At 46.4% G+C, this 24,074-nt stretch overlaps 4 protein-coding genes across 9 annotated transcripts; 2 read left to right on the top strand and 2 right to left on the bottom strand.

The window, feature by feature from the left end:
• ASCL3 (achaete-scute family bHLH transcription factor 3) lies at positions 1-4,608 on the top strand. Of its 2 annotated transcripts, none has more exons than XM_032853698.1 (2): positions 1-10; positions 3,527-4,608. In XM_032853698.1, the coding sequence occupies exon 2, from the start codon at positions 3,542-3,544 to the stop codon at positions 4,082-4,084; it is 543 nt and encodes a 180-aa protein (XP_032709589.1). In that variant the 5' UTR covers positions 1-10; positions 3,527-3,541; the 3' UTR covers positions 4,085-4,608. The 2 variants fall into 2 exon arrangements, with proteins under 2 accessions (XP_032709589.1, XP_032709590.1); XM_032853699.1 differs by lacking the exon at positions 1-10 and adding an exon at positions 3,257-3,313.
• A 1,090-nt stretch (positions 4,609-5,698) lies between these two features.
• Positions 5,699-13,705, top strand: CUNH11orf16 (chromosome unknown C11orf16 homolog). Of its 4 annotated transcripts, XM_032853422.1 has the most exons (7): positions 5,699-5,773; positions 6,329-6,480; positions 7,751-7,907; positions 9,511-9,745; positions 10,362-11,006; positions 12,904-13,124; positions 13,647-13,705. In XM_032853422.1, exons 2-7 carry the CDS (start codon positions 6,332-6,334, stop codon positions 13,677-13,679), a joined length of 1,440 nt encoding a protein of 479 aa, XP_032709313.1. In that variant the 5' UTR covers positions 5,699-5,773; positions 6,329-6,331; the 3' UTR covers positions 13,680-13,705. The 4 variants fall into 4 exon arrangements, with proteins under 4 accessions (XP_032709313.1, XP_032709315.1, XP_032709314.1 ...); XM_032853424.1 differs by lacking the exon at positions 13,647-13,705 and having other exon boundaries at positions 10,362-10,962; positions 12,904-13,119; XM_032853423.1 differs by lacking the exon at positions 13,647-13,705 and having other exon boundaries at positions 12,852-13,119.
• Positions 13,706-13,991: 286 nt separating this feature from the next.
• On the bottom strand, positions 13,992-21,799 carry AKIP1 (A-kinase interacting protein 1). 2 transcript variants are annotated; one of them, XM_032853420.1, is made up of 6 exons: positions 21,678-21,799; positions 21,233-21,460; positions 20,680-20,760; positions 17,494-17,598; positions 16,436-16,507; positions 13,992-14,432 (listed from the first exon to the last, which is right to left on the bottom strand). In XM_032853420.1, the coding sequence occupies exons 2-6, from the start codon at positions 21,452-21,454 to the stop codon at positions 14,292-14,294; spliced, it is 621 nt and encodes a 206-aa protein (XP_032709311.1). In that variant the 5' UTR covers positions 21,455-21,460; positions 21,678-21,799; the 3' UTR covers positions 13,992-14,291. The 2 variants fall into 2 exon arrangements, with proteins under 2 accessions (XP_032709311.1, XP_032709310.1); XM_032853419.1 differs by lacking the exon at positions 21,678-21,799 and having other exon boundaries at positions 21,233-21,663.
• A 1,386-nt stretch (positions 21,800-23,185) lies between these two features.
• Positions 23,186-23,735, bottom strand: LOC116865183 (40S ribosomal protein S24-like). Its single transcript, XM_032853418.1, has one exon. It carries the CDS (start codon positions 23,697-23,699, stop codon positions 23,307-23,309), a length of 393 nt encoding a protein of 130 aa, XP_032709309.1. The 5' UTR covers positions 23,700-23,735; the 3' UTR covers positions 23,186-23,306.
• Between the last annotated feature and the right edge of the window lie 339 nt (positions 23,736-24,074).

Here is a 24,074-nt window from a genome sequence, read left to right as displayed (position 1 = left end):
GACAAAACAGGTAAGAGACTCTTCTTCAGAGTAGCCCACAGGGAGAGAATAGGAACATGGCCTTTAAGAAAGTTCCCAGGCACAGTTGATACATCATGAATTTTATGAGCTGAATATTCCATTGTCTTAAACTATCACCTATGCCCACATGTTAAAGGGTCCGGATTTTGCTGGTGATTAGATCATCTGGAAGCGTGGGAAGTGTTTGGTTTGGAGATCAGGAGTCCTAGGTTCTAACCCCTGCTCAGCTGCGTGCTCTGCAAGCTTAGCCAACTCACAGCGTATGAAGGATTGGTTAAGAGGATTTCTAAGATTCCTGCCATCCCTAACATTCCATAAAGCAATGATATGCGCAGTTGTAGCTTTGTGGTTTTTGCATGCTAAATATTTTTAATATCTTTGGAAAGTTGAGGTTCTTATGCTCAGCAGCACTACCGGAATCTTAGGATTTTATCTTTAAGACCTCATCATTTATTTCCCAGAAAACAGAAATCCGAGATTTTTCCAGGATAAGTGCATTTGTTAGCTGTGCATGTATCTGGAGCTGCCAAGTCCCAGCACCAATAGTCTGTGTTGCTTTCTTTTAAAAACTTGTATTCAATCTCTACAAACACTCCCATCCTCCACTGGGCTTCTTATCTTGATTCTCTTCTTTACTGCCTTTTTCATTCTATCACTCTGTTGTGTTGTGATTAGATGTTCTTCTTTGGATAAAAGACGATCGTATTTAAATGCTACTACACTGATTGGTGAACTTTTGGGAAATGCTCAATAAAAAAAAAGCTTCTCATCGGTGTGTCTATAGAGACACTAAGCTTTTTTTCCCCCAAGAATTATGCATAGTCTACTTCAAGCCTAGAAACTTTTAAGTACCTGTGGCCTATATGTATATTACTCAGGTTTCATCTAGATCAAGGTTTAAGACATTAAAATGATCTGTCAGGATGAAACTATACCCAAAGAACTCTTGTGTGTGATTGGCTTTGCTGACATCTGCTTTGCATTTTGATACTCTGTTGTGCCAGGTCTGGCTTGTTAAACGACATAGGCAGAAATCAGGCTCTGCTGTTCTCAGAAATGTAGAAATACAGGCTCCATGCCCATTGTGCCATCAATTTGTAGCTTTTGCTATACCTGTTCTTGATGTCTTAACACCTGGAATTCCTGCCTTGGAAATTTCCTAACTTTTCTCTCAACAACTTTTTATTTTTGACAGAATCTTGGCTAGTTTTTAATCTTCTAGAGATTTTTGTTTTAAGTTAATTATTTTAGGCCATTTGGTCAGTAATTTGGAAACTTTCCTTTCTTGTTCCTTCGTTTTGATCTTTGTTTTTTTTTTTAAGATTTTATTCATTTATTTGACAGACAGAGATCACAAGTAGGCAGAGAGGCAGGCAGAGAGAGAGGAGTAAGCAGGCTCCCTGCTGAGCAGAGAGCCCGACGTGGGGCTTTAATCCACTGAGCCACCCAGGTGCCCAGATCTTTTTTTTTTTTTTTTTTAATGATTTTATTTATTTGAAAGAAGAGAGGGAACAAGAGCAGGGGGAAGGGGAGAAGCAGCCACCATGGGACTCTGTCCCAGGACTCTGGGATCATAACCTAAGCTGAAGGCAGATGCTTAACTGACTGAGACACCCAGGTGCCCCTGTTTTGATTTTTAATCGCACATTTCACATTTATCTCATTCCCCACCCTACCCTACCCCCATCCCCAAACCCCTATGAGGAAGAGCTTTCCCTGGTATTTTTTTTACTCCTTTCATTTTTGTCTTTCAGCAGCCATACTAGATAGGATAGGCTTTTTCATACTTTCCTTTAAAGTAATACACTTCATCGTACTTGAATTCTGGGGCTTAGAGGTTGCTCCACACATTACGTAGTGGGGCTGCAGGTTGTTGCTGTGCTCAGGTAGAGAAGCAAGGGAAGATGTTATCTGATTTTGCTCATAAACAGGGTTGGGGGGAGGAGTATGGCCTCTTTTTCTCTACACATGCCAAGCATAGAGGTCAAGCCCTCGTTCTTAAAAATGCTGAAAAATCACATCCTGAGGAATGAACAGAAAGATATATTTCCCTCTTTTCTGGAGGCCCCCGGGAAGATTTCATGTTGCTTTTCCATTTTAGGTATGGTCCTCTCTCAACAAATATGCTTTGCATACATCAATCTTTGATTTTTCAGTGTTAGGGAAAATATAAACCAGGTTTTTCTGGAAGGTGCAATTTAGAAAAGGACACTGCACAAGTATTCATCTGTAAAGAAAGGAAAGAGGAAAAGAACTAATGCCTGTACATTTTTTTTTCATTTGATCCTAACCACTCTGCAGAATAGTTAATACCTCAGTTGATCATAGGAAAAAGGTGAAGCTCAGAAAGGTTAAGAAACTTGCTTAAGGACACACAGCTAGAAAGGGGCAAAGCCAAGATCAAAACTCAAGGGTATTATAACTGAAAGAAAACTGTTCTTTTCCTACAGCATTACCCTGTCTTGCAATTAACTGGCTGAGTTGCAGTATCCCTGTAAAATCTGTTGTGGTTTTATTATTATAATCAAAGGCAAAAAGTAATGGTGGTTTAATCAATGAAGTGCATGAAGACCTATTCAGAAAAAATTACTATCTTGGTGTGGGACCTCTTGGGGTGTCATGCTTCATCCTTATGTTCAATGGGGAAAAAACCCTAAATAGATATACTTCATTCAATAATTTTGAAGTTCTGTGTAAGTAAAAATATGTAAATTGACTGTTTTTAATTTATTTAGGGAGTTTCTTATTCAAAGGATCTTAAATTGCATTTTTAAGAGCCAAAGTTTCCTTTCTTATTTTTATTTTTGGTTTTGCCCCTGGCATATCAGGTATCATTTAAGAAGGCTATCCCCGTGAGGTTGCATGATCATTAACTCCTTTGTAACGTTTCCAACATGTATTTGAATATTGTGGTATTTCAGTGTTTCCCAAACTTTAATTATTTGCATGCACTTTCATGGTCTTCATTATCTGTGTTCCACCTGTACTCTTATTCACTTACTATTTTTCTTTAAGTGATGCATTTTGCTCAAGTAGATGTATTTTTAAAAGAAATTTTTGTATCATTCCCCTAAGTGTGAAATCAGAATAATTCAAAATTAATAGCAATCAACAGCAAACCATTATTGAATTCTAGATAGATAGTATCATTTGTTGAAGACTTCCATCTGAGAAGGATCAGAAAGCATTCAGGAGTGTGGAAGACCCTGTTACACGACTAAAGCTTTAAAGATTATCTTTGTAATCACCAGGATTGAAAGAGTTGAAAGGGGTTAATGAGTGAATTGACAAAGTAAGTCAATGTTATTCAATGTTGTTTCTCTGTACCATCAAGAAATTGTCTCTTTTACTACCCACAGCGTATTGTAACCTCATATCATTTCCAAAGTGAGCTCAGAAACTAGTCATTAAAGCACAGAAGGCTTTAAAACATTGATCTCTGAGAAAGTGAACGGTACTGCTCTCTCTTGACCTGGCCAAATAAATCAACTTGGTTTGTTTCCAGGCTAAGGAGGAAACGATGGACAATCGAAGCTACTTGAATCTGCCAGAAAAGCTGCCTGCCTTCTCTGATTCTGCCCACTTGCCACTGACCAGGTCCTTCTATCTGGACCCCATGGTCACTTTCCACCTGTATCCTGATGCCCCAGTGCCATCCCCTTACTCTGAAGACCTGCCATTGCTGTCTTTTCCCAGTGATTCCCTGATCATGGAAAATTATGGTGAACCCTGCCCCTTCTCCTTCCCAGTGCCTTATCCAAATTACAGAAGGTGTGAATACTCCTATGGGCCGGCCTTTATCCGGAAAAGGAATGAGCGGGAAAGGCAGCGGGTAAAGTGTGTCAATGAAGGCTATGCCCAGCTCCGACATCATCTGCCAGAGGAGTACTTGGAGAAACGACTCAGCAAAGTGGAAACCCTCAGAGCTGCTATCAAGTATATTAATTACCTGCAGTCTCTTCTGTATCCTGATAAGGCGGAGACAAAGAATAACCCGGGGAAAGTTTCCTCCATAATGGCAGTCACCAGCCGCCACCCTGACCCCATTTTTAGAATCATTTGATTCAGTGTTTCTGAATAGAAACAAATAATTTCACAAAATGGAGTCTCTTACAGCATCATTCAGTAGTTTTTCTTAAGTGTAATTTCTGCATAGGGAGATTAACAGCTCAAATGTCCACCTGTGCTGGGTATTTCCTGCCAGAGTTTCAGATGTACTAAACATGATCTTATGTTTATTGAAGAGATGTGTCTTAAGCTTTGGTGATTTCTTTCAAGAACTTTAGAGGGGCAGGAGTCCCCAGGATTCTCTATACCCCTCACCTTGCCCTTCTCACACACTTGGCCAGAGTCTCAGCTGTGAGAAACCCTCACAAGAGTATTGTAAGATCTGACCAGTGAGTAATCAATGCTTGCAATGCCCTTTGCAAACACTTCGTGCTAAGTGATCACAATGAACCGCCCTTGATTTGTCATAGTCTGGTAGTTTTTATTATTATAATTTGGGGTTGACAAGAGATATCTACATCTATACCCTATCCACATCATGATGGGAAATGTCCCAGGGCTGAAGCAAAGGTAGCTAACAAAATCTTGTTGTCATTTGAAATTATTCTGGAGTCCTCTTTTTCCTGCAGGCAGACTTCTTCACAGCAGCTTAATCTGGGGGTTAAGAGGCTGTGCAGTCATGAGAATCAAACTGCCTCAGTTTAAACTATGACTCTGGTCCCTCCTCTCCATGTCTCAGTTCTTCATCCACAGAACGAGAATAATAATAACAGCAACTATTCCCCCCTATGTTTATTAGAAGAATTAACACTGCCTGATACATAAGTATTCCTAACCATTTATTATTATTATTAATCTTGTATTATTCATAACATCACCATTCTATAAGTTCTTCTGGCCAGAAAATGTGCAGGGGCCACACCTGTCCTTCACCCTCTGAAGGACCCTCACTGCCCCATATCTTGAAGTCTTCCTTCAAAATGTCTCTATTTCCATTCCCATGACTAGTGTCAGCTCTTCCTTCTCCCTTAACTCCCAGGTCCCGTCGGTCGCCAAGCCCAGTCAGGACATCCCATACACTGGCACATTCATCTCCACTATCATCTCTGTGAAGTCTTCCCATTCCAGCCATTACTTGTTCCTTTATTTTTTGTATACATATTTCCTCACAGTTCCTATCCTACTATCTTTACACACTGTCTCACACACCTATCTCTTTGTAGACAGGGACTAGTCTTATTCCTCCTATATTCCTTGCACCCAGCAAAGAGCCTCAAATCAGGTAGATGTTGTGGGTAAATATTTGGTGTTCCTATTTTCCTATTCCAGTCCTGTCACGGTTTATCTGGGTCACATCTGTCTGCACAGGATGGAGGCAGATCACTAGCCCTTAGTTTCTGTAGGGGCAGCAGCCTCCCTCACAGGACTCCCCTGGGATTCATGAGGGCTTCCCACCTCTTCCAGCAGTGGGGAAGCCTGAGCTTTGGGGAATTGAAGCTGCGAGGACCCTTCTCTCCAGTGCTCCCAATTCGCCTTTCCCGGGAGAAAGCCTCTGCCCCCTTGCCCCGCCCATGCCTCCCAAGCCCCACCCCCTCTCTCTGCACATGCTCAGTACATTCAGTGCGCTGAGTTCCCGCTGGCTCGAAGCCATGGCAACCTGCTTGGCAACCTAGAGTCAGTTGGGCTGAGACCCTGGGCCAACTGTCAGAAGGGGAAGGCTGAGGTGGAAGAGTTTGGGGCTGTGGTAAGTCCCTTCGGGGTCAGACCTGGGGACTTGGGCAGGGGCGGACCCTAACAGAGCTCTGGTAGGCTGGGGTAGTGGAGTCAGGTGTGTGGAGGACACGACCCTGGGGTCTCAGCTGGGGCTAGAGTTACTCCTGGAGGTCACTGGATTAGAAAGAGTGGCTGGGGCTTAGATCAGGGGTTAGGCCAGCCATATTTGTGAAGGGAAGTACTGTTTTATCCCTGGGAGTCCCTAAAACTGGGGAGGAGGAAAAAACTAACGTATATTGAGCCACTGCTCAGCCAGGTGCTTTCCACTGAAGTGCGTGGTGACGTGAGCACGCAGCCGCAGACTGTGACGGATTTAGAGCTGGGTTTCTCTAAAGTCACAACACTTGTTCTTTCAACCCCTCCCCTACCTCCTGAGCAGGTGATTCAGAGAACAGCCTGAGCTGGAGCACGTGGGCTCGGCTAACCCCAGCAAGGAGCCCTGCACCAGCCAGGCCCTCTCTGCTGGGCTGCGGGCTGCAACTCGGGCCATGGTGGTGCTCATTCTCACCAGGTTTCTCCTCCGAAGGCCATGGAATCCTCTGCAGGGCCTGGGACGCCTTTGCCCAAATACTGCAGTGTGGCGAGGACCCTGAAGTCCCCTTCCTGGACTGGCCCTGCCCCTCCCTGGGGACTCTCCTTCACCTGCCCCTTTGCCATTTGGCACAACCCACTCTCCAGGTACTAGTCTCCGCCCCTCTGGCAGCAATGATGTGCACCCCTCTGCACCCCTCTTCCTCTCTCTGCTTGGCTTTCCATGGTGGGCCATGAGGGAGACAACTTGCTTCCTGGGAAGGCTGAAAGGGTTCTTCACGGTGTGGGCTACGATTTGCTTGTGGTATTCTATCACTCCTGTCTAAACTGTGCTCCTTGTAGCCCCGGTAGCAAGGCGGCAGATGTCGGAGTTGGCATATGCAGAGAATGCAGGCATCACCAGTTAAAGAGCCTCTAGCTCATTTTACCGTCAACTACAAGCCTACCCTGGCACCATGTGAGAAATTAAGGTTTCTGCAACCAAGAGCTGAGGCAAGGTCTCCGGGTGCTCCTCAGGTTCCCTCAGTAACCCTCAGGGATCCTGGCCTTTCCTGAATTAAATCGTTGGTGGGCTGTCTAAAGTGTGATTGCAGAAGGGAGAGGAAGCTCAGCCCTCAGTCATAACACAAGTGATGTCAGTTCCAGAGACTCGCTTGTGTCCATGCCACTCAATTCCGTCTGCCCAGGTTAGGGACATTCCGGCTTCAACCCTTAAGAGGCTGCCTTCTGGATTCACCTATGTGGACCATCTTGTTCAAAGCCAGAGTTCATCATCCCTGCCCCTTCAGGGCTGCCTACAAAGTAAACAGCTTCTTCAGAAACCCAAACCCTGACTCAGTAGTCCTCCCTCACCCCTGCACCTCCCGGTTTGGCCCTGTCCACAAACCTCTCCAGGAACAGCTTGTCCTTCTTCCTGTCTCTCAGCCCCTCGGCCAGCTCCTCTGTGCTTTCCCTGCTCAAACACTTCCTCCTCCCTTCTGACCCCATAGCACCAAGCATCCTTCCTGTGTTACTCCTTTCGTACTACCATCCAAATATGCATACCTCATCCTGGATTCCCATGCAGTGCCTTTGGATATCCCTCCCCAGTGCTCTTTCCTGGTCTGCTGTTCAGTCTCAGAACCAGCATTAATTCACTTGAACATATCCAGGCTAATCACATTTTGATGACCTTGAAACAGTTCTCAATCCCCAAATGATAGTTCCCTTCACTGTCCTCTCCTTCTGCCCCTTCCAGCAGTTTATCTTTTCTTACTGGTGGTCACAGATCGCCAGCAACTGTCTACGTGGATTTGTTTCACATGATCCTCTATGTCATATGCACATGGTAGTGCTGCTTAGATCTGCGAGATGCATTTCTTGATGTTTTTAGGGCTTGGTCTTCTCCACCTCCCTAATTCCATTTGCTTTTTCCCAGATATGTGTCTTACCACCCATGTCTCCACATTGCTGACTCAGCATGGCAGGGGCCTGGCTGGTTGAGAAGAGTGGGAAATGCTGCTGACACATGGGTCCTGGCAAGAAGGGGACCAGATGGCTTTTATTACCGGGCTCAGATAAAGACTGCTCCAGAGGCAAGTTCTCACATCTCCTGGCACACTCCTCAGGGTGGCTCTGTCAGACCTGCCTAGGCCTCAACGGTGTGTGCCCAGTAGGATAGTTTCTTGGATAAGTGCACATCTTTCACGGCCAGGTTCTAGAAGGGCAATGTAATGATGTATGAGTGTTTTAATGAATGTATTAATTTGCTAGGGCTGTGTAGCAGGGTAGCACAAATGGGGTGACTTAAAGAACAGAAATGTATTATCTCTCAGTTCTGGGGACTGAAGTCCAGGTGTTGGCACCGTTGGTTCTTCTGAGGGCCGTGAGGGAGAATCTGCTCTACATGCCTTTTCTAACTAACTTCCTGTGGCTTGTTGACCATCTTTGGTGTTCCTTGGCTTATAGAATCATCACCCCAATCTTTGCCCCACCTTCATACAGTGTCTTCCCTCTGTGCATGTCTGTGTCCAAAGTTCCCCTTTTATAGGAACATCAGTCATTGGATTCGTCTCCCACCCTACTCAACCAAGTATGACCTTATCTTAACTAATTATATCTGCAGTGATCCTATTTCCAAATAAGGTCACAACCTGAGGTACTAGGGGTTAGGGTTCTAACGGATGCATTTGATTGGGGGGGATACAACTGAACTTGTGACAGTGCAGAAAATTGAAAGGAAAAAGTGCTCTGTTCAGGAAAATTCAGTGTGTTGTGTGATGGGCACCAGCCAAAGTGAAGGAGAAACAAAACATGCCCACATGCATGTCTCTGTGCCTGTACCCACAGAAGCCTGGTCCCCCACAGGCCTGTGCTTTACTTCCGTGGCTGCTTCCTTCTTTGGGGTTTTTCTCTTCTCAGAGTCAGACTTTGTGACTGTGGATTCATGGAGGGAAGACTAGTGTGACTTCCAAAAAATGAATTATAGAATTTCCATTCAAAAGTCAATTTGTTGTTTTCAAGGAACTAATATATGAATCCAAATGACATATTAGGGTTTTGCTCAAATAATAGACTGCTGAGTGATTAATTTGTAACCAGATTTTCTCTTCCAAATCATACTGAGTTCTCGAAACAGCTTATACTTCAATTAGCTTAAAGGCTTCTCCTGCACTCTCTTTTACAATGTTCATTTGCTTTGCCAAACCTCTCCTCATTGCTGTAATGGCAGTGCCGAGGGCTGTTCTCACGTTAGGCCACAGCTGCTTGTTGCTTGTGCGGGCCTGTGAGTGAACACACTATCCTGGGTTCATCTTGGACACAGGGACAACACTTTTCAGAAGGGCTGGGAGGAGGGGGGAGTACACCGGAGAAAGATCCAAGGGACCCAGGTTGTCCCTGGGAACTGCAAGCCAAATATATAGAGGAACACAGAAAAACAGGAAGAGGAGGAGAATGGGAAAGGAATGGTGGGAAGTGAAACCCAAGAGTTGCCCGTGGCAAAAAGAGGTAGAGGGAAGAGCATCCACACTACAGCTTGCCTGTTTCGGCCACAATCAGGTCCAAGAGCATCTGTCCCTGTCCCTTCTCTAGATGGCCCTCACTGTTTGTAAGGAAGGCCCTGGGCCTGCCTCTAGAGCATTGTGGGGAATCGCGGTGCTCCGCACGCCGGTTCTTATTGTGTTTTCTTTTCCACAGTTGGAGAGATGGGGGGCCCTGGTGGTGGAATTCGAGGTTCCCCTCATCACAGACCCAAAGCTGCCAGCCCAGCGGCAGAACGTGGTCTTAGAAGATGATGTCATTCAGTTCTTGCCATCCGTGGAATGCTCGCTGCGACCTGGGGACAAGGTGCTTGCCCTCTGTGAGCCAGATGAACAGCGGTATGGCCCTGGCACCGTTCTCTTGGCCTCGGAGGCAGGAGACCCCCAGAGAGGTAAGGGGAGTTGATGTGGCCTAGCGGTCCCCAGGGGGGAGCCAGGCTGGTAGAAGAGAGCAAAAACTGTCTTAAAGGTGAGCTGGGCCTCTTAAAGGTGTCAAAAAAAAAAAAAAAAAAAAAAATCCTTACCCCTTCACCTGTACCTTAATCCTGGGTATGGCAGCAGACAGGCAAATTCTATCTTTCAGATTATTCAACACCTTCCATCAGGGCAAAATCGCCTAAAACTATGATGTCTTCTGTGGGTTAGCTAACCTCTGGTGTGACCAGGTTAAACTGGGGCCGCAATGGTACTCATGACTAGCCCCCCCATCAAGTTATCCACGGACTGGGGCAGGCCCCTTCTGCAAGGCCAGTCAGCAGAATGACAGGAGGAGGCATGTCCTCTTTCCCCATGAAAATCGAGACCGGGAGGTGCATGCCAGTGCACGGGAAGTGGCAGTAACTAGGGAGCAGGTGAGGGAGTGTTCCTGGCAGGCTGTCCACAGAAAGCTGCACTGGAGGAGGCTAGCAGAGCAGGGGGCCGCACTGAGGTTTGCTCTGGGGGCTAGGAGCACGCTTTCCCCATGATCTAGAAGCGGTAATTTTAACAAAATGTTGCTCTGTTATATAGCATCAAAAGGAGAAATTACTGTTCACTTCTGGAATGGCAAGACAGCTACTGTGCCTCGAGGCGGGGTCAGGTGGGTGCCCCCGGCTGTCTGGAAGAAGGCTGTGGAGAGGCTGCACAAGCCTTTCACCAAGGGGCGCCCCAGCACCCTTCTCTGGGCCCCTTGCTGCTCTCTGCTGGGACCAGCCACGGGGTGTGTCACCAACGGGCTTTTTCTGGGCACTCCATCCCTGTGTCTTCCCTGCGTCCCCCAGGCCTGCTGCCAACTGCTATGCCAGGGCTGCCTCTGCTCTTGCCCCTTGGCTGGACCTACCTGGTGGCCTCTAGCCAGGGCCTCGGGGGTCACAGCCAAAGAACATCCAGAGGTGGAACTGAAGCCCATGGCACAGCATTTGCCCCTAGACAGTCCCAGAGAAGAGGAAGGAGCAGTGCAAGCTCCCCTGGGTGTTTCTTCTTCTTCCTCTTCCTCTGAAGAGGATTTGGAGAATGATCTGCAGATGGGCCTCCCCCAGAGGCTGACAGTGGACAGCACAGTCAACACAGACCCCATCCTTCTTGAGAAGTCTCCGAGGAGAAAAGGTGGCCTCTGCCAGCCCGAGTGGAGGTACTGGAGGAGAAACAGGTCTGAGTCGCATCCTGGGAAGCCAGGTATACCTTCTTGTAAGGCAGGGCTGAGGGCCCTGCTCCCTTCCCTCCCATGTCTCTTAGGAATCTCATGCACATGTCACTGTACTGGGATTGAAAGTAACAATTAGGAGTGTGGCCATGTTGAAGGGGAAGCTGTGATAAAAAGGAAATAGTAGGTTTCCATCTAAGCAATAGAACCCAATAGGAGAGGATGGGCTGATCTTTGTGAGAAGGTTTGCATCCCTGTTTAACAACTCTTCCTTCTTCACTAGTCTCTGTTGACAGGGCGCTGCCATTGTCTGTTTTTGCCTGCTAAGCGCAACTCCCCAACCCCCCCGCCCGCCTTTTTTTCTTGGAGCCCTTGACTTTTCTCTAGATGAATAGTCAAAATGTCTCCTGGTGTTGATTAGTTTTCAATGCCCTGAGAGGCACAGAAATTAAGTTCATTGGTTGGTAGGCCCTACTCTCCAATGGTCCCGAGTAAATCTAAGTGGGAAGAGGTAGGGCCCTGCATCATGCTGCTTATTCCTTAAAGAAGGGGAGGCGGTGTTACTGTCAATCCACAGCCATCCCCATCTTCACCTTGAGCTAAGAACCACAAGATGCCCTCATAGGTTTAGAAGCCGTTATCACCGACATGCCTCATGCCTGTCCTATCTAAATTCCCAGCAAGGCCCAGAAAGAGCAGAAGCCCAAGTTGGCAGGCAGAGGGGGTTGGGATAAGCCCAGCCCTAGACTAGTTTCCTGGGACCCTGGGGTCACTAACTGAACATTGAACTAAATGAACATTCAGTCTAGGGCAGGGAGGCTGCGTGGTTAAAGAGTACCATGGCTAAGGGCTTAAAGATCCCCAGACACCACCCACATTGGGACCCACTGTGGGTCCCTGTTTGAAGCCACTGACTGCCCTGTTTCCAGGACAGCTGTTCAGCAGACAGGGCAGACCTCTTAGCCCATGAGGATTTCACTCTTGGCCCAGGGCTAAGAACTTTGTTGGTCTTCATGTCCAGAAAGTGGAGAAACTGTTTCTACACTGAGACACTTTCTTGGTGACTCCTGACCCCTAGGCCTTGTAGGGGGTTGGAGGGAGAGACAGGTGGGAATGGATATAAGTTGGCAGCTGTTGTACTCTATGGGACAGTTCTAGACCTTCCTTGGCCTGCCCCAGGGAGAGAACCAGAGGAACAAGAAGCCAGTTGTGTGCAGCTGAGCTCCTCCTCCCGTCTCTGTGAGAGGAGACTTTGTATTGAAAATATAAAGCTGGGCAGCCTCTTCGGCTTCTGAGAGATGGGACACAGATCTCACAGTGAGAGGCTGTGAGATGTGCTGGCAGAAGCTACATGGAAATAACTGCTCCTCTCAGGAACATTTTCTAAAGAAAATGGTGCCCAAGCCTAGAGCTTTCATGCTAAATTTGCCATAGCTTCCGCTGCCTCCTGCCTTAGCAGACTGGAGAAAGCTGTACCTACCCCATAGACAGGAGTCTGTAGGGAGCAACAGAGAAGCCCAGCCTTAGGAGAGAACGCCAGTAGGGTAACCAGAGGGGCCATGGTAGTCACAAAGGCTTCAGGCACCAGCAGTGCGCTCTCTGTCCCCCACTACCTCTTCTTTGTAATCAGTGTGATTTAGAAGTTCCTTCAACAGGTGATAGTTGGCTACCTTTGCTTCTCCTACTGGCTGTTTTGAAAATCATGTGATACCTCCTCCCACCTAATTCCAAACGTGGTTATCAAATACAACCTATCCAAAATGCATAATGGCCAAAAATGACTCACAAACTTTCTCTTTAAAAATAGAGAGCAGTGGTAGGAACTTACAGATAGTTAGCTTCTGGGATCCTTGACATATTTCTACTTCAATCATCAGGCCTAATCCCGTGGTGGCACATGCAACATAACTCACTGAATCTGGGGTTTAGGAACAAGACATGGATCCATCTGGAGAGAAAAGAGGGACAACAAACCACCAAGGGTACAGAGTGTAGTGCTGGGGAATACGAAGGAGCTGGTCCTGGAAGCAAGCGGCATGAAGCCACCACAGATCGTGCCAGAGGACGGTGAACACAGAAAATGGCGTCAGGGAACAGTGACACAGCAAAAGGACCAGGACGCCCTCAGATTGAAAGCCCAGAGCAGCCAGGTAAAGCAGGATGGCTGGGAAGGGGCTGCTAAGGGCTCCTCATATGGTGGTTCTTAACCCCTTTTGAGAATGAGTACTCCCTATTATCTTCTCCCAGGAAAATGCAAATACCCACAATTTTGCATTCCGTTTCAGAAGGCTTACAGAACCCACAGACCTGATCACAGGCTCCTGAAGGAGGCAAGGATCTCATTTAAGTGACACTTGACCCTATGGTGATGGGCATGGGTCTGCCTGACTAGGCCCTCCATCCGTGGGAGTCTGTTCCTCACTAGGAACACTAACACAGCCCTACTTAAAACTTGGTTTTCATCATATAAAACACTGGCGTTTATCCTGAGGGAAGACTTGTCACGTTCAGAATGAGATGAACTACCAGGCAACCAAACTGGCCGATGCAGCCCTGCTACTGGCCTGGTAGCTTTGTCCAGGGCACATCATGGACTTTTTAAAATCAGCGACTTTTGAGCTTTAAAATTACAGTCAGCATCAGACTCTCAGGATTTTTTTCTTTTCTTCCAGGAAGGCAAAAGAGCAGTGGTGATAACTACCTGAGGAGGTGCTGCTAAGTGGCCACCAAGGGCAGAGCACAGGCCACACGTGACTGATGCAGGATAAGTGGTGTCCTCATGCACTAGATGTCACCGCAGATGGGTGGCACAAAGGCACCTGCGGGGTGGAGGGATGACGGGGGGGTGATGGGGGGGGCTTGGGGGACCTGCTTCAGAGCGCCTCTTCCACAGACACACCAGGGCGTGGCTTTGGGCAAATGTGTCCACAGCCTCTCTGCCGCCTTCTTGTAAACCTACAGCTCATAGATGAGCGACCCTGTTTCACCTCTTCATGCCAATAAAAAGGAACTCTTCATTTCCAAATCGCTCCCTTTATTATCATAATTAACCATCTGGAAAGTAAGCAGTTAAAAACTATTCAGATAGCATCATTACATTATGACTTTCAGCAGAAAGTGGGGGAGTAGGGGTACTTCTAGACATTCAGGTTAAAATAGGCACTGAGAGAGACAAACTCCAGGTCCCAGGAAGGCTGACCCTCTACAGTTCAGCCTTGAAAGCAGGATCACTGTGTAAATATGAAAAGAATCATACAGTGACTTTATTCTTCTTGCTGCTTAAAAAAAAGGTGATGTGATAGCCATGATGGTCCACATCATACTGGGAAGACCAAGTCCACACTCTGTCCTGAGTCAACTGCTACCACCTGAGTCTTGGTTAAGTCATTTGTGCCCACAGTGACAGAATAGGTCCCTGGATATACTTCTATGTAGAGGTCCTTAGAGGTGTTCTCAGCCTGCAAGGAAACAGGTATTAGCTGTTGAGAGACTATAGGTCACAACGCTACCAGGCCACCTTTGTGTGCCAGCGGCGCAGTGGGATGAAGCCCTGGGCTGGGAGACAGAGGTCTTGCTTTCAAGGCTCAGTCTGGCCACACAATAGGAATGCCAGGTAAGCCTCAGCCTCTCCTTGTGCTTGTTTCCTTATTTCTAAAGCTGTGGTAATACCTACATCACAAATAAGTACGTACATGAAAACACCTGGCAAGTGTCAGAATGCTATACGAACATGAAGGGTCATAAAGGGGACACGCCTAATCATGGTAGAAAGAGAATTAGGTAGAAGGAAAGGCGAATGGTCATTGCTTTGGCGAGCGAAAGTGGCATTTGTTAGTACAGATCAGCAGTAACGACAAGGCACCAAGGAATGATGAGAATTTTTCTTTTTAACTGTGTTTGGTTTGCTAAATTCATGATGAGGAAGATGAAATATTCTTTTCTGCAAAAGCTGAGCACACGTGTGGATTCCAAGTCGTCATGCAGCAAGTCAGCTGCCTGGCCAAAGCCCTCCCCTGGAGGACTGGTTCTCCTATAGCTATAGTACAAAACACTGAAAGCTAGAGTTAATGGAAAGATAGGTGTTGAAAGCAGTGCTGAGCACAGACTGTCTTCCAAAGACAGACTTGACACATGGCTGGGAAGTGGGCAGAACTGTTGGCAGAGGAGGAGTCTCAGTTCAAACAGCAGACAGCAAAGTTGCAAACCAGAAAAGAGCCTGTAATTAAGAGCCAAAGTTGCTATCCCACAGCTGGGAAACCCCCACCCCTCCTGCCCTACCCACCACGGACTTCATGCTCAGAAGAAGCCACAGGCAGCAGCTGTCCTCTCTGCCACCACACCCAAGGGAAAACAACAAATTACTGGCCAGCAAACTCCACCAGGAGGAATAAATGGTGATATTTACACTTTTATGAAACTTTCTCCCCACCCACCTTGCATAGATTTACAGCCAACTTTTTCCAAAGCCATTTTACATTCTATCCTTTCATATCCAGTTATTGCAAAGTTGGTGGTCTTATCATTCAACTGACATGAATGTAAATGACTACGCCACAACTATTTGTTGGTCTTCAACTATGTAAGTACACAAAAGTCGATTTCAGAAAGTACAGCCATATCAGAATTGCAGAAAGCCGGGAATATCTCATTTATCTGCATAAAAGGAAACATGGGGGAGGAGACTGACATCTTGATTCCAAAACCACGAGTATCAGGAAGATTAGCATTACCAAAATCCAGCAAGTATGGGAAGCATCTTAATCTAACTTATATTTGTACAAGAAGCAGAACATTCTTAGTTGTTACTAACTCCAGTATATTCTGAGTCCTGGCTAGTAGCGCACTGTATACAAACAAAGATTAAGTAAACTATTCCAGCAACATGCTGGAGTTCCTTTCCTCCAAATTCCAGCCCTTCCAAGTTCCAAAAAATTCCCTGGGTTCATGAACTCATGAGTACTTCCTTATACTAAAAATGAAAAACTCATCACTGTGTTTTTAACAGAGAAGCATTTGTGGAAAATAAGGACAAATCCCTTCAAATGTTCTGGAACTCGATCTAACCAAATTTCTATGTTTCAGAATTTCAGCAATGATTTTCACTTTGTAAGCAGGAGGGTCAGGCCCCTCCTGATGCTTGAACAGATGGTGGAATTCCAGCAGGACCCAGTGCCAGCCCAGCTGAGCTGGAGGAACTGCAACGTGAATACTTCACATTCTTTCCAACCACAACTATGAGTTCAAGCACAAAAAGTATCCCTTAAGCTTCAAGTGAAGGAAGGATAATGAGAAAACATAATTTTCCACTGAATCCAAATGCTATACTCTCTCCGCAAGAATGAAACATCCCAACTTAGAAATACTATGGATCTGGGACAAAGGACCCTGTAACTGGCTCAACTGGTTCATGCAATGGCACTGGCGGTGAAGCCCAGAACAACGAGGAGAGACCTCTACTCACAGGCTGGGACACCGCCAGAGCACACCCTGACACGTGAGAGATGCCTCCAAGACCGAGGGAGGTGTCTTTTCTCTGAAGAGACAAGCAGAAACATTGATTAGTGCCCAGACTTTGACTTCTGGATTGTAAAGAGAAACTTTCTTAGTTTATTAGGAACTAATAATTGTTCTGTCGGATTCTTGTAAGTTGTTTCTTAACTGTTAAAAGACTTTGAGTGAATTCTGTGAGGTATTTGTAGTCAGATGTTTACTGTGATTACTTTTTGTATTTCCATGGGATGTGGAGTCAGACCTGAATTTGAATCCTATCTCCTGCTTTACTGAAAAGGGCAGATGAAGTTCTCTAAGCCTTAGTTTCCTAGTCTACAACATGGGGTTACTAGATTGGAGATTTAAAGTTCAAGAGTGACTGACACTTAACAGGCTCTCAGAAAATAGAATTATCTTCTGTGCTTCTCCCAGGAGTCCAGGTACTAGCAGGGAAAGGCAGAATTTCCTCTAGAGGCACCAACTTACATTTTACAGGAAGGAATGGGAGGGACAGGAATGACTCTTGCCCACATGTAACCCCCTTAGGGTCAGGCCAGAAAAGAAACCCAGGCTTTGGGCTTTGGCATTGTTCCACATGTCCCAGGCCAAGGAAAGAGGAGGGAACTTCCAGTGTGCATCGAGCCCTCACTCACAACCCTGGGGTCACTATCCCATCCTTTCCCTAAATCCATAGGCCAGAGAAGTCAAGAATCCAACTTGTGGATTAGACTCTGAATGTAAGTTTGCTTTCTTTGAGTATAACTAGGGGATGTTTAAAAAGAAAAAAATAAAACAATGTAACATGCCTAATCTCTTCAAAAACAACAATGAATTCCTAGTGCATCATTTCAACAAGTAGAATCTTGGGCTTCCCCAGAACATGTGGTAAAAGGTAAGTTTGTAGGGAGAGGCCTGTAATTATTCATTACTAATACTAATAGCTTATTTCCTAATGCTCTAGGAAAATAATTCTTTAAAAGAGAGGGAGGGGGAGCTGAGGACACAGCACAGAGAGCTGAGGATACGTACGTGACTGTTCCCCCTGTCCCAGCAGCAGTGCAGCTTGGACTTCCCTCTGTGATAACGAGAGACGTGGGCCGCCCCTCCTTCCTCCAGCACAGATGAATAGTAGCTCTACAGAAGTAACGTGAAAGATGTCGGGTAAGCAAATAGTCTGGTCAAATTAAAAACAACAACAACAACAACTTCCATGGGCAGGGATGTGGAGAAAGGAGAACTCTCCTACACTGTCAGTGGGAACACAAGCTGGTGTAGCCACTCTGGAAAACAGTATGGAGGTTCCTCAAAAAGTTGAAAATAGAGCTAACCTATGACCCAGCAATTGTACTACTGGGTATTTACCCCAGAGATACAATGTAGTGATCCAAAGGGGCCCCCTTGAGGACCCCAGCAATGTCCACAATAGCCAAACTATGGAAAGAGCCTAGATGTCCTTTGTCTGATGAATGGATAAAGAAGATGTGGTATATATATACAATGGAATACTATGCAGCTATCAAAAAATGAAATCTTGCCATTTGCAAAGATGTGAATGGAACTAGAGGGTATTATGCTAAGTGAAATAAGTCAATCAGAGAAAGACAATTATCATATGATTTCACTGATATGAAGAATTTGAGAAACAAGACAGGATCATAGGGGAAAGGAGAGAAAAAATGAAACAAGATGAAACCAGAGAGAGCGACAAACCATAAGAGATTCTTAATTTCAGGAAACAAACTGAAGGTTGCTGGAAGGAAGGAGAGTGGAAGGAATGGAGTGGCTGGGTGATGGACATTAGGGAGGATATATGCTACAGTGATTGCTGTGAATTATGTAAGACTGATGAATCACAGACCTGTACCTCTGAAACAAATAATATATGTTAATTAAAAAAACAAAGCTCCATGACTCGGGGTAAGTATGATTAAGGAGGGAGGCAACATAGCAAAGGTAAATTACCTGTTCCCTTAACAGACCTCTGAAGTCATCGAACAAATCTTAGCCCCTGTGAAGTGGCTGCAGAGACTGCATTTGGCATGACTTTGCTGCCATCTGCTGCCTTTGTAGGGCAAGAACTCTGGCCAGCTATGGTTGGGCAGAACCAGGCTCTCTGCCAGGTTAAATAATTTTCACAACGTCTTTGCTCCAATGTCAAAGACATATGCCTTTTCAACTCCTCTCATCACAAGTTCTGATGAACTGTTCCACGGTTATTGTCTGAGTCTCAGACAATGACAAGGGAAGAGGGGGGCATCTCCTTGAGATTTAGAAATACAACAGGAAATGTAACAAAAACTCAATAGCTACGCAACCGTTCTCTCCATGTGGAGGGGAGAAAGAGGTCTCTAATTTAAGGAGAATACTCCAAAGGAACAGAAAGCAGTTACATTTTTTCTTGTCTACTTCCTTCCTCCCCTTCGAAGTTAACCTTAGACTTGCCCCTGATTATGACTAATGATGAGAACATCACAAGTCTGCTTGTTTTGAACATAGTGTACGAACGTGTTTAAGGCATGAGACCAAAAGAATGGGAAGCTGGGGGAAGTACTTCAGGATATAGGTCTAATAATGTACTTTGGGGGCTGCTTCAAAATTGTAAAGGCAAACTCAGAACACTGTTCCTAATTCTATCTCTAGAAAGCCCAAGGGTTCTGAGACTCCCTTCCAAAGTGGAACCTGAAGTATGGACTGAAATTCAAAATGAACAACACACCAATTTGCTGAACCTCAGACCAACGACTTTTGTTATTCCTTTTAGTGAACCATGAACGAAAATGTTTCAGTTGCTCTCTTCACAAAAGAGCTGAAGTTACGGATTTTTCTAAAAGCATTTAGCAGAATAACATAAAAATATTCTCTGGATCATCTCACTTATTGGAATCCTGTTCTTGAAGTCATAGGTACTTTACAAAAGATGTAAAGAGATTAGAGATTTTTTGAAATCTTAATATATGAAATTGAAGAGGACAGGGGGCGCCTGGGTGTCTCAGTCAGTGAAGCGCCTGCCTTCGGCTCAGGTCATGATTCCAGGGTCCTGGGATTGAGCCCCACATCTGGCTCCCTGCTCAGTGGAGAGTCTGCTTCTCCCTCTGCCTCTGCCTGATGCTCTGCCTACTTGTGCTCTCTCTCAATCTCTCTAATGAATAAATAAAATCTTAAAAAAAAAAAAGAAAATCAGGACAGAAACAAGGTATTCTCTTCCGTCTCCCTTATAGACCAGCATCCTTATAACCACAAGAGAATCACATCATATTAAGGCTGAAAGAGACCAGAACCTGCTGTAACTCCCAAATAACAGAGTACCTTCCATGCAGGGGACCTCCCTGGATGCAGGCTGGCCTGCCTTCCCCCTTCCCTCAAAGTACTTAAAGATGAGATTAACATGTGGGCTTTTGTATACCCATTTCAATAAATGGTACCAAAAATTTCACTCAAGTCCCTCATGCTATAGTTTATGACAATTTTCTGGTGTTCATCTCTCAGTGAAACCAAAGAAACAGATCTGATGGCTGGAAAGCACTTCAGAGATCCTCATTTTATGACAGGGAAGATAGGCTGAGTGGGACTAACTGGCCCACGGCATTATAGCCATTAAGTGGCAGAACAAGGGTCTGATTCCTGGGAGGCTGCTCCTGCCATTAAGCCACAGCACTTCTGATAAGGGCACTGCATCTGTTCCACAGGACCACTTTTGTGGCCAGCAAGTGATACAAACTCATAGAGACAAACTTAAAAACTACATTACCGGGGACTTGAAACAGAAGTTAAATTCTAGTGAAGGGATTTTGTTTCAATAAATTTTGAAAACCAGAAAGGCTCAATTCTAGTTTAGAAAGATCTTACTGATGTTTTTTAACTTTAGTTCACTTCAAAGTTTAAAAAATCCCTAATATCTGGACTTGATTGTTGAAATTCTGCAAACTCCCCCACCCCTCAACTAGTCTGAAAACAATAGGGAGGACAGAGACCTTTTGTGGCTTGTTCACTGCTATATCCTCAATAATACCTACAGAGTTAGATGTTCAGTAAGTACCTGTTGAGTAAATTCTAACTTGGATTTATCACCTGGTTTAAGTCCCTCTTTACAGTCTAACCATGAAAGTGGGATAGGATAAACTGGTAGTCTCCAGATTCTCCTTACATTCCCCAAACATCCCCTTTGTGGTCCATCTGCAGGTGGACCGGGGTATGCTTTGGCTTACACCAACTTACCCCGCACTGACTTGAAGTATAGTCCATGAATTCTGCCATTGTTCTGAAGGAAGCACTAAGGGTTGGTTGTCTTTCTTCTCTCTATTTGAATAAATGGCAGATCACAGGTGAGATCTGGTATTCCCTGCTGGAGAATGAAGTCATTTTGGGAATAGCATCTTTTTTACTTTTTGAAAGGCCTCTGCAAATTTAAGAAGAAAGATCTTTCTGGGAAAGAATTCCACTCTAAAAGGAATAAACAGGCACGCAGTTTATCCAGGACAAAGAAAGGCTTGCTAGCTTTCCTGTAATATCGGATGGTAGCAGGTAAGAACTTTTTTTTTTTTTTTTTAAAGTAACCAGCCAGGGCCGAGCATCAGCGGTACCGTAAACTACCCAGTAAGAATCTGTCAAATGTCAAGAGTTTTCAAAAGACTTTTCTGTTCACTGCCCCGTTACTTTACAGCTTCCGCCAAGGGCTGGATCCCGTGCGTGGGCTCAACGTGCCCTGGTGGCCCCGACCCGCTACCGCTGAGCGAACGAATGGGCTCGTCCCCTATCACAGAGCCCTCACCTCTCCCGGGAGAAAGCGCTGGGGGCCGGCTGCCAGCCGTCTTTCTCGGTAGGGCCGCTCCCGGGACGTGGCCCCCACGGCGCTTTTGGGAAGCTCCCGCGAATGCCAGTCCACCGCCCTCCTCTTGGCCCGCTCCAGCACTTCTTGACCCAGCCTAGCCGTGCGCTGCAGGGCACGTCGGTCCACCCCGTTCAGCGCCGCGGCCGCCAAACAGTTCTCCATGTCACCCTGCGCGGGCACATACACACAAACACCGGCGGGTCAGCGGGCCGCCGCGACCCTGCTCCAGCTGTGGGTCGGAGCCCTAGCCTCGACCTCCCCGGCTCCCACAGCCCCCGGCTCTGCCCCTAACGCTCTCTCCACCCGACACCCGGCCGGGGGCGAGCGGGTACGCACAGATCCCCTCCATTTCCGTCTCGCCCTCCCCTCGGTGGGGACCCCTCACCCTCCCGCTTCTCTAGGCGCATGCGCTCAGCACTGTGTCGGAGAGAGGGAGAGCTGGGCCTAGAGCACCCGGCGCCGGCGCAGCAGGCCATCGGCGGGGGGCGGGGCCTATGGCCAGCGCCGGCTACGCCTTCTTTCAGCGACCCTGCCGCGGCCCCTGCGCGCCGGTTGCCTGGCTAATTTCCCGGCGCAGGGGCGGAGCCTGGCGGCGTGCGGGGCGTGGAGGCCCGAGTCTATCCTGCGGCGGGGGCCACCTGTCTGCTCCATCCCAAGAGCCCGTGGGCTGTGGCCTTTCCCTTCGAGGTGGTCTCCAACGCCAAACATAGTGGACCCCGTGTAAAGTCAGGTGGTCTCCTTCAGGCCTAAGAAATTGTGGGGAATTAGACACCTGCCTCCAGGCGACTCTTTCCATCTGGTCTGTTATCTTGGGATATCGCTATTGTAAAAAACGCTTTTGTTTGAAGAAATGAGTAGGAGAGGCCAAACAGTGCAGCTGCCCAGGTGGCGCTTGGAGAAGAGTTTGGGCAGCTGGCAGTGGGCCGTGGGACGCCCTCCGCCGGATGGCAGCTGTTCAGGGCCAAGAGGGGCGCCCGAGTTGTATGTAGAGCCCCGTAATCCCCTCACGGCAGCTTCCGCACTCCTCGAGTGGGAAATATGGACTCACATTTTTGGAAGCCTCTTCTTTGGGGGGTGGGGTGGGCAGAGGGTTTGAACCCACCTTTCAAGAATAGTTGCGCCACATTTAAATAAGCTGAGCCTCGTTACCTTGCACTCCACTCCACTCCAACACACTTCTTTGTTATTTGATAGACCGTAGAGCCCAAGCGAGTCTGCTACACCACACTGCGCTCAGCAAAGTATTGATCTTTGGGAGGAACTCCTTTAAGGAACACTGCTCAGTGGGAGTCACTTGAAGGGACACAAAGAAATCTTCAGTGCCGAGCGAGTCTCTTCAGCAGATGGCTTGATCAGCAGTTCTGGGCTACCAGGATACTACGGCAGTCTCCGTCTGCACTGTCGCTCATTTCCTGCTCTCCTCTCACCTAAAGAAATTGAGTAAAAGTCTTCATTATCATTGGGATATTTTTCATTGTTGTATAAAAGTATTCTACATAATACTGTTTACCAAAAGCCTCCTTCAGAACATAGTGGTTAGGCAAGCAGTGTCGCGAATATCCAGTCTGGAGAGCTGAGTTTGAATTCAGACTCCGCCACCTTTTGCTCTGTGATTCTGGGTGAACGAGTTACTTAACTTCTTCAAATCTCACTTTTCCTCTTGTCGCTACTCAGGGATACCAAGAGTACCAATCTCCTGGACTGTGAGCTTCTTCTTCTTCTTCTTTTTTTTTTTTTTAAATTTATTTATTTATTTGACAGACAGAGATCACAGGTAGGCAGAGAAGGAGGCAGAGAGAGAGGAAGGGAAGCAGGCTCCCGGAAGAGCAGAGAGCCCGATGTGGGGCTCGATCCCACGACTCTGGGATCATGACCTCAGCTGAAGGCAGAGGCTTTTTTTTTTTTTTTCACATTAACATTCTTAGTTTATTATTCCTCTCATGAAAAATCTGCACAATCACCACAGATAAAGCCACTGCAGCGTCTTTACTCCTTCTGCTGTCCAATCTCCAGCTCACTTTTTACCAGCACCAACATTGGCTTTCGCAGTCCCCCTGACTTTCTTCATTCTGTTCTTGCGTTCTTTTCGCTGTTTTCTTGCGTTCTTTTTCTTCTCATACAGACCATGTCTTGCAAGTCTATGTTTGGGTTCATTTTTCTTTGCATAATCCAAGGAATCATAAATCATGCCAAAGCCAGTTGTCTTGCCACCACCAAAATGGGTTCTGAACCCAAATACAAATATGACATCTGGTGTGGTCTTGTACATTTTGGCTAGTTTTTCCCGAATTTCTGTCTTAGGTGCTGTTGCCTTTCCAGGATGAAGGACATCAATAACCATTTGTTTGCCCTGAAGTAGTCGGTTGGTCATGAACTTCCTGGTCCGGATAGTTACTGTGTCGTTCATGATGGCGGCCAAGCTTCAAGGAGCCAGAGAGGAAAAGAGCCAAAGGCAGAGGCTTTAACCCACTGAGCCACCCAGGTGCCCCACTAATATTATTATCTTAATCAGACTTCAGCCTGTCTCCCACTATGTTCTCCCTTACCTGATACTGTCCATACCTCATGTCACCTGGCTCTCTTCCCCAGGAATCTATTATTGCCTTCCATCCTGAACTCCTTTCCAGTTGAAGCATTACTTTATTTTTGTCAAGTCAACTTTTTGAAATCTGCTATTCCAGGTGCAACCTGTTTCCATGGCTTTTTTTTTTTTTTTAATGTTCAGGTACTTATCTTAATCTGATTTAAATTATATGTAGTTATGTTTCATTTCCCCCCAACA

Source organism: Lontra canadensis, unplaced genomic scaffold, assembly GCF_010015895.1.
Source record: "Lontra canadensis isolate GAN:19392208 unplaced genomic scaffold, GSC_riverotter_1.0 scaffold7, whole genome shotgun sequence".
NCBI classification, from domain to species: Eukaryota; Metazoa; Chordata; class Mammalia; order Carnivora; family Mustelidae; genus Lontra; species Lontra canadensis.
This window is presented reverse-complemented; position numbering and strand designations above follow the sequence as displayed.

What these genes read in the sequence shown, in the direction of transcription:
- LOC116865183 (XM_032853418.1), bottom strand. Translation starts at nt 23,699, where the DNA reads ATGAACGACACAGTAACTATCCGGACCAGGAAGTTCATGACCAACCGA.
- ASCL3 (XM_032853698.1), top strand. Translation starts at nt 3,542, where the DNA reads ATGGACAATCGAAGCTACTTGAATCTGCCAGAAAAGCTGCCTGCCTTC.
- CUNH11orf16 (XM_032853422.1), top strand. Translation starts at nt 6,332, where the DNA reads ATGGAATCCTCTGCAGGGCCTGGGACGCCTTTGCCCAAATACTGCAGT. An exon ending in GGCAGGAGACCCCCAGAGAG is followed by an intron (nt 9,746 to 10,361) that starts GTAAGGGGAGTT and finishes TCTGTTATATAG; the next exon opens with CATCAAAAGGAGAAATTACT. An exon ending in GTCGCATCCTGGGAAGCCAG is followed by an intron (nt 11,007 to 12,903) that starts GTATACCTTCTT and finishes TCTGGGGTTTAG; the next exon opens with GAACAAGACATGGATCCATC.
- AKIP1 (XM_032853420.1), bottom strand. Translation starts at nt 21,454, where the DNA reads ATGGAGAACTGTTTGGCGGCCGCGGCGCTGAACGGGGTGGACCGACGT. An exon ending in GGGACAGGGGGAACAGTCAC is followed by an intron (nt 16,508 to 17,493) that starts GTACGTATCCTC and finishes TTGTCTCTTCAG; the next exon opens with AGAAAAGACACCTCCCTCGG. An exon ending in CTCTGGCGGTGTCCCAGCCT is followed by an intron (nt 14,433 to 16,435) that starts GTGAGTAGAGGT and finishes GTTTCCTTGCAG; the next exon opens with GCTGAGAACACCTCTAAGGA.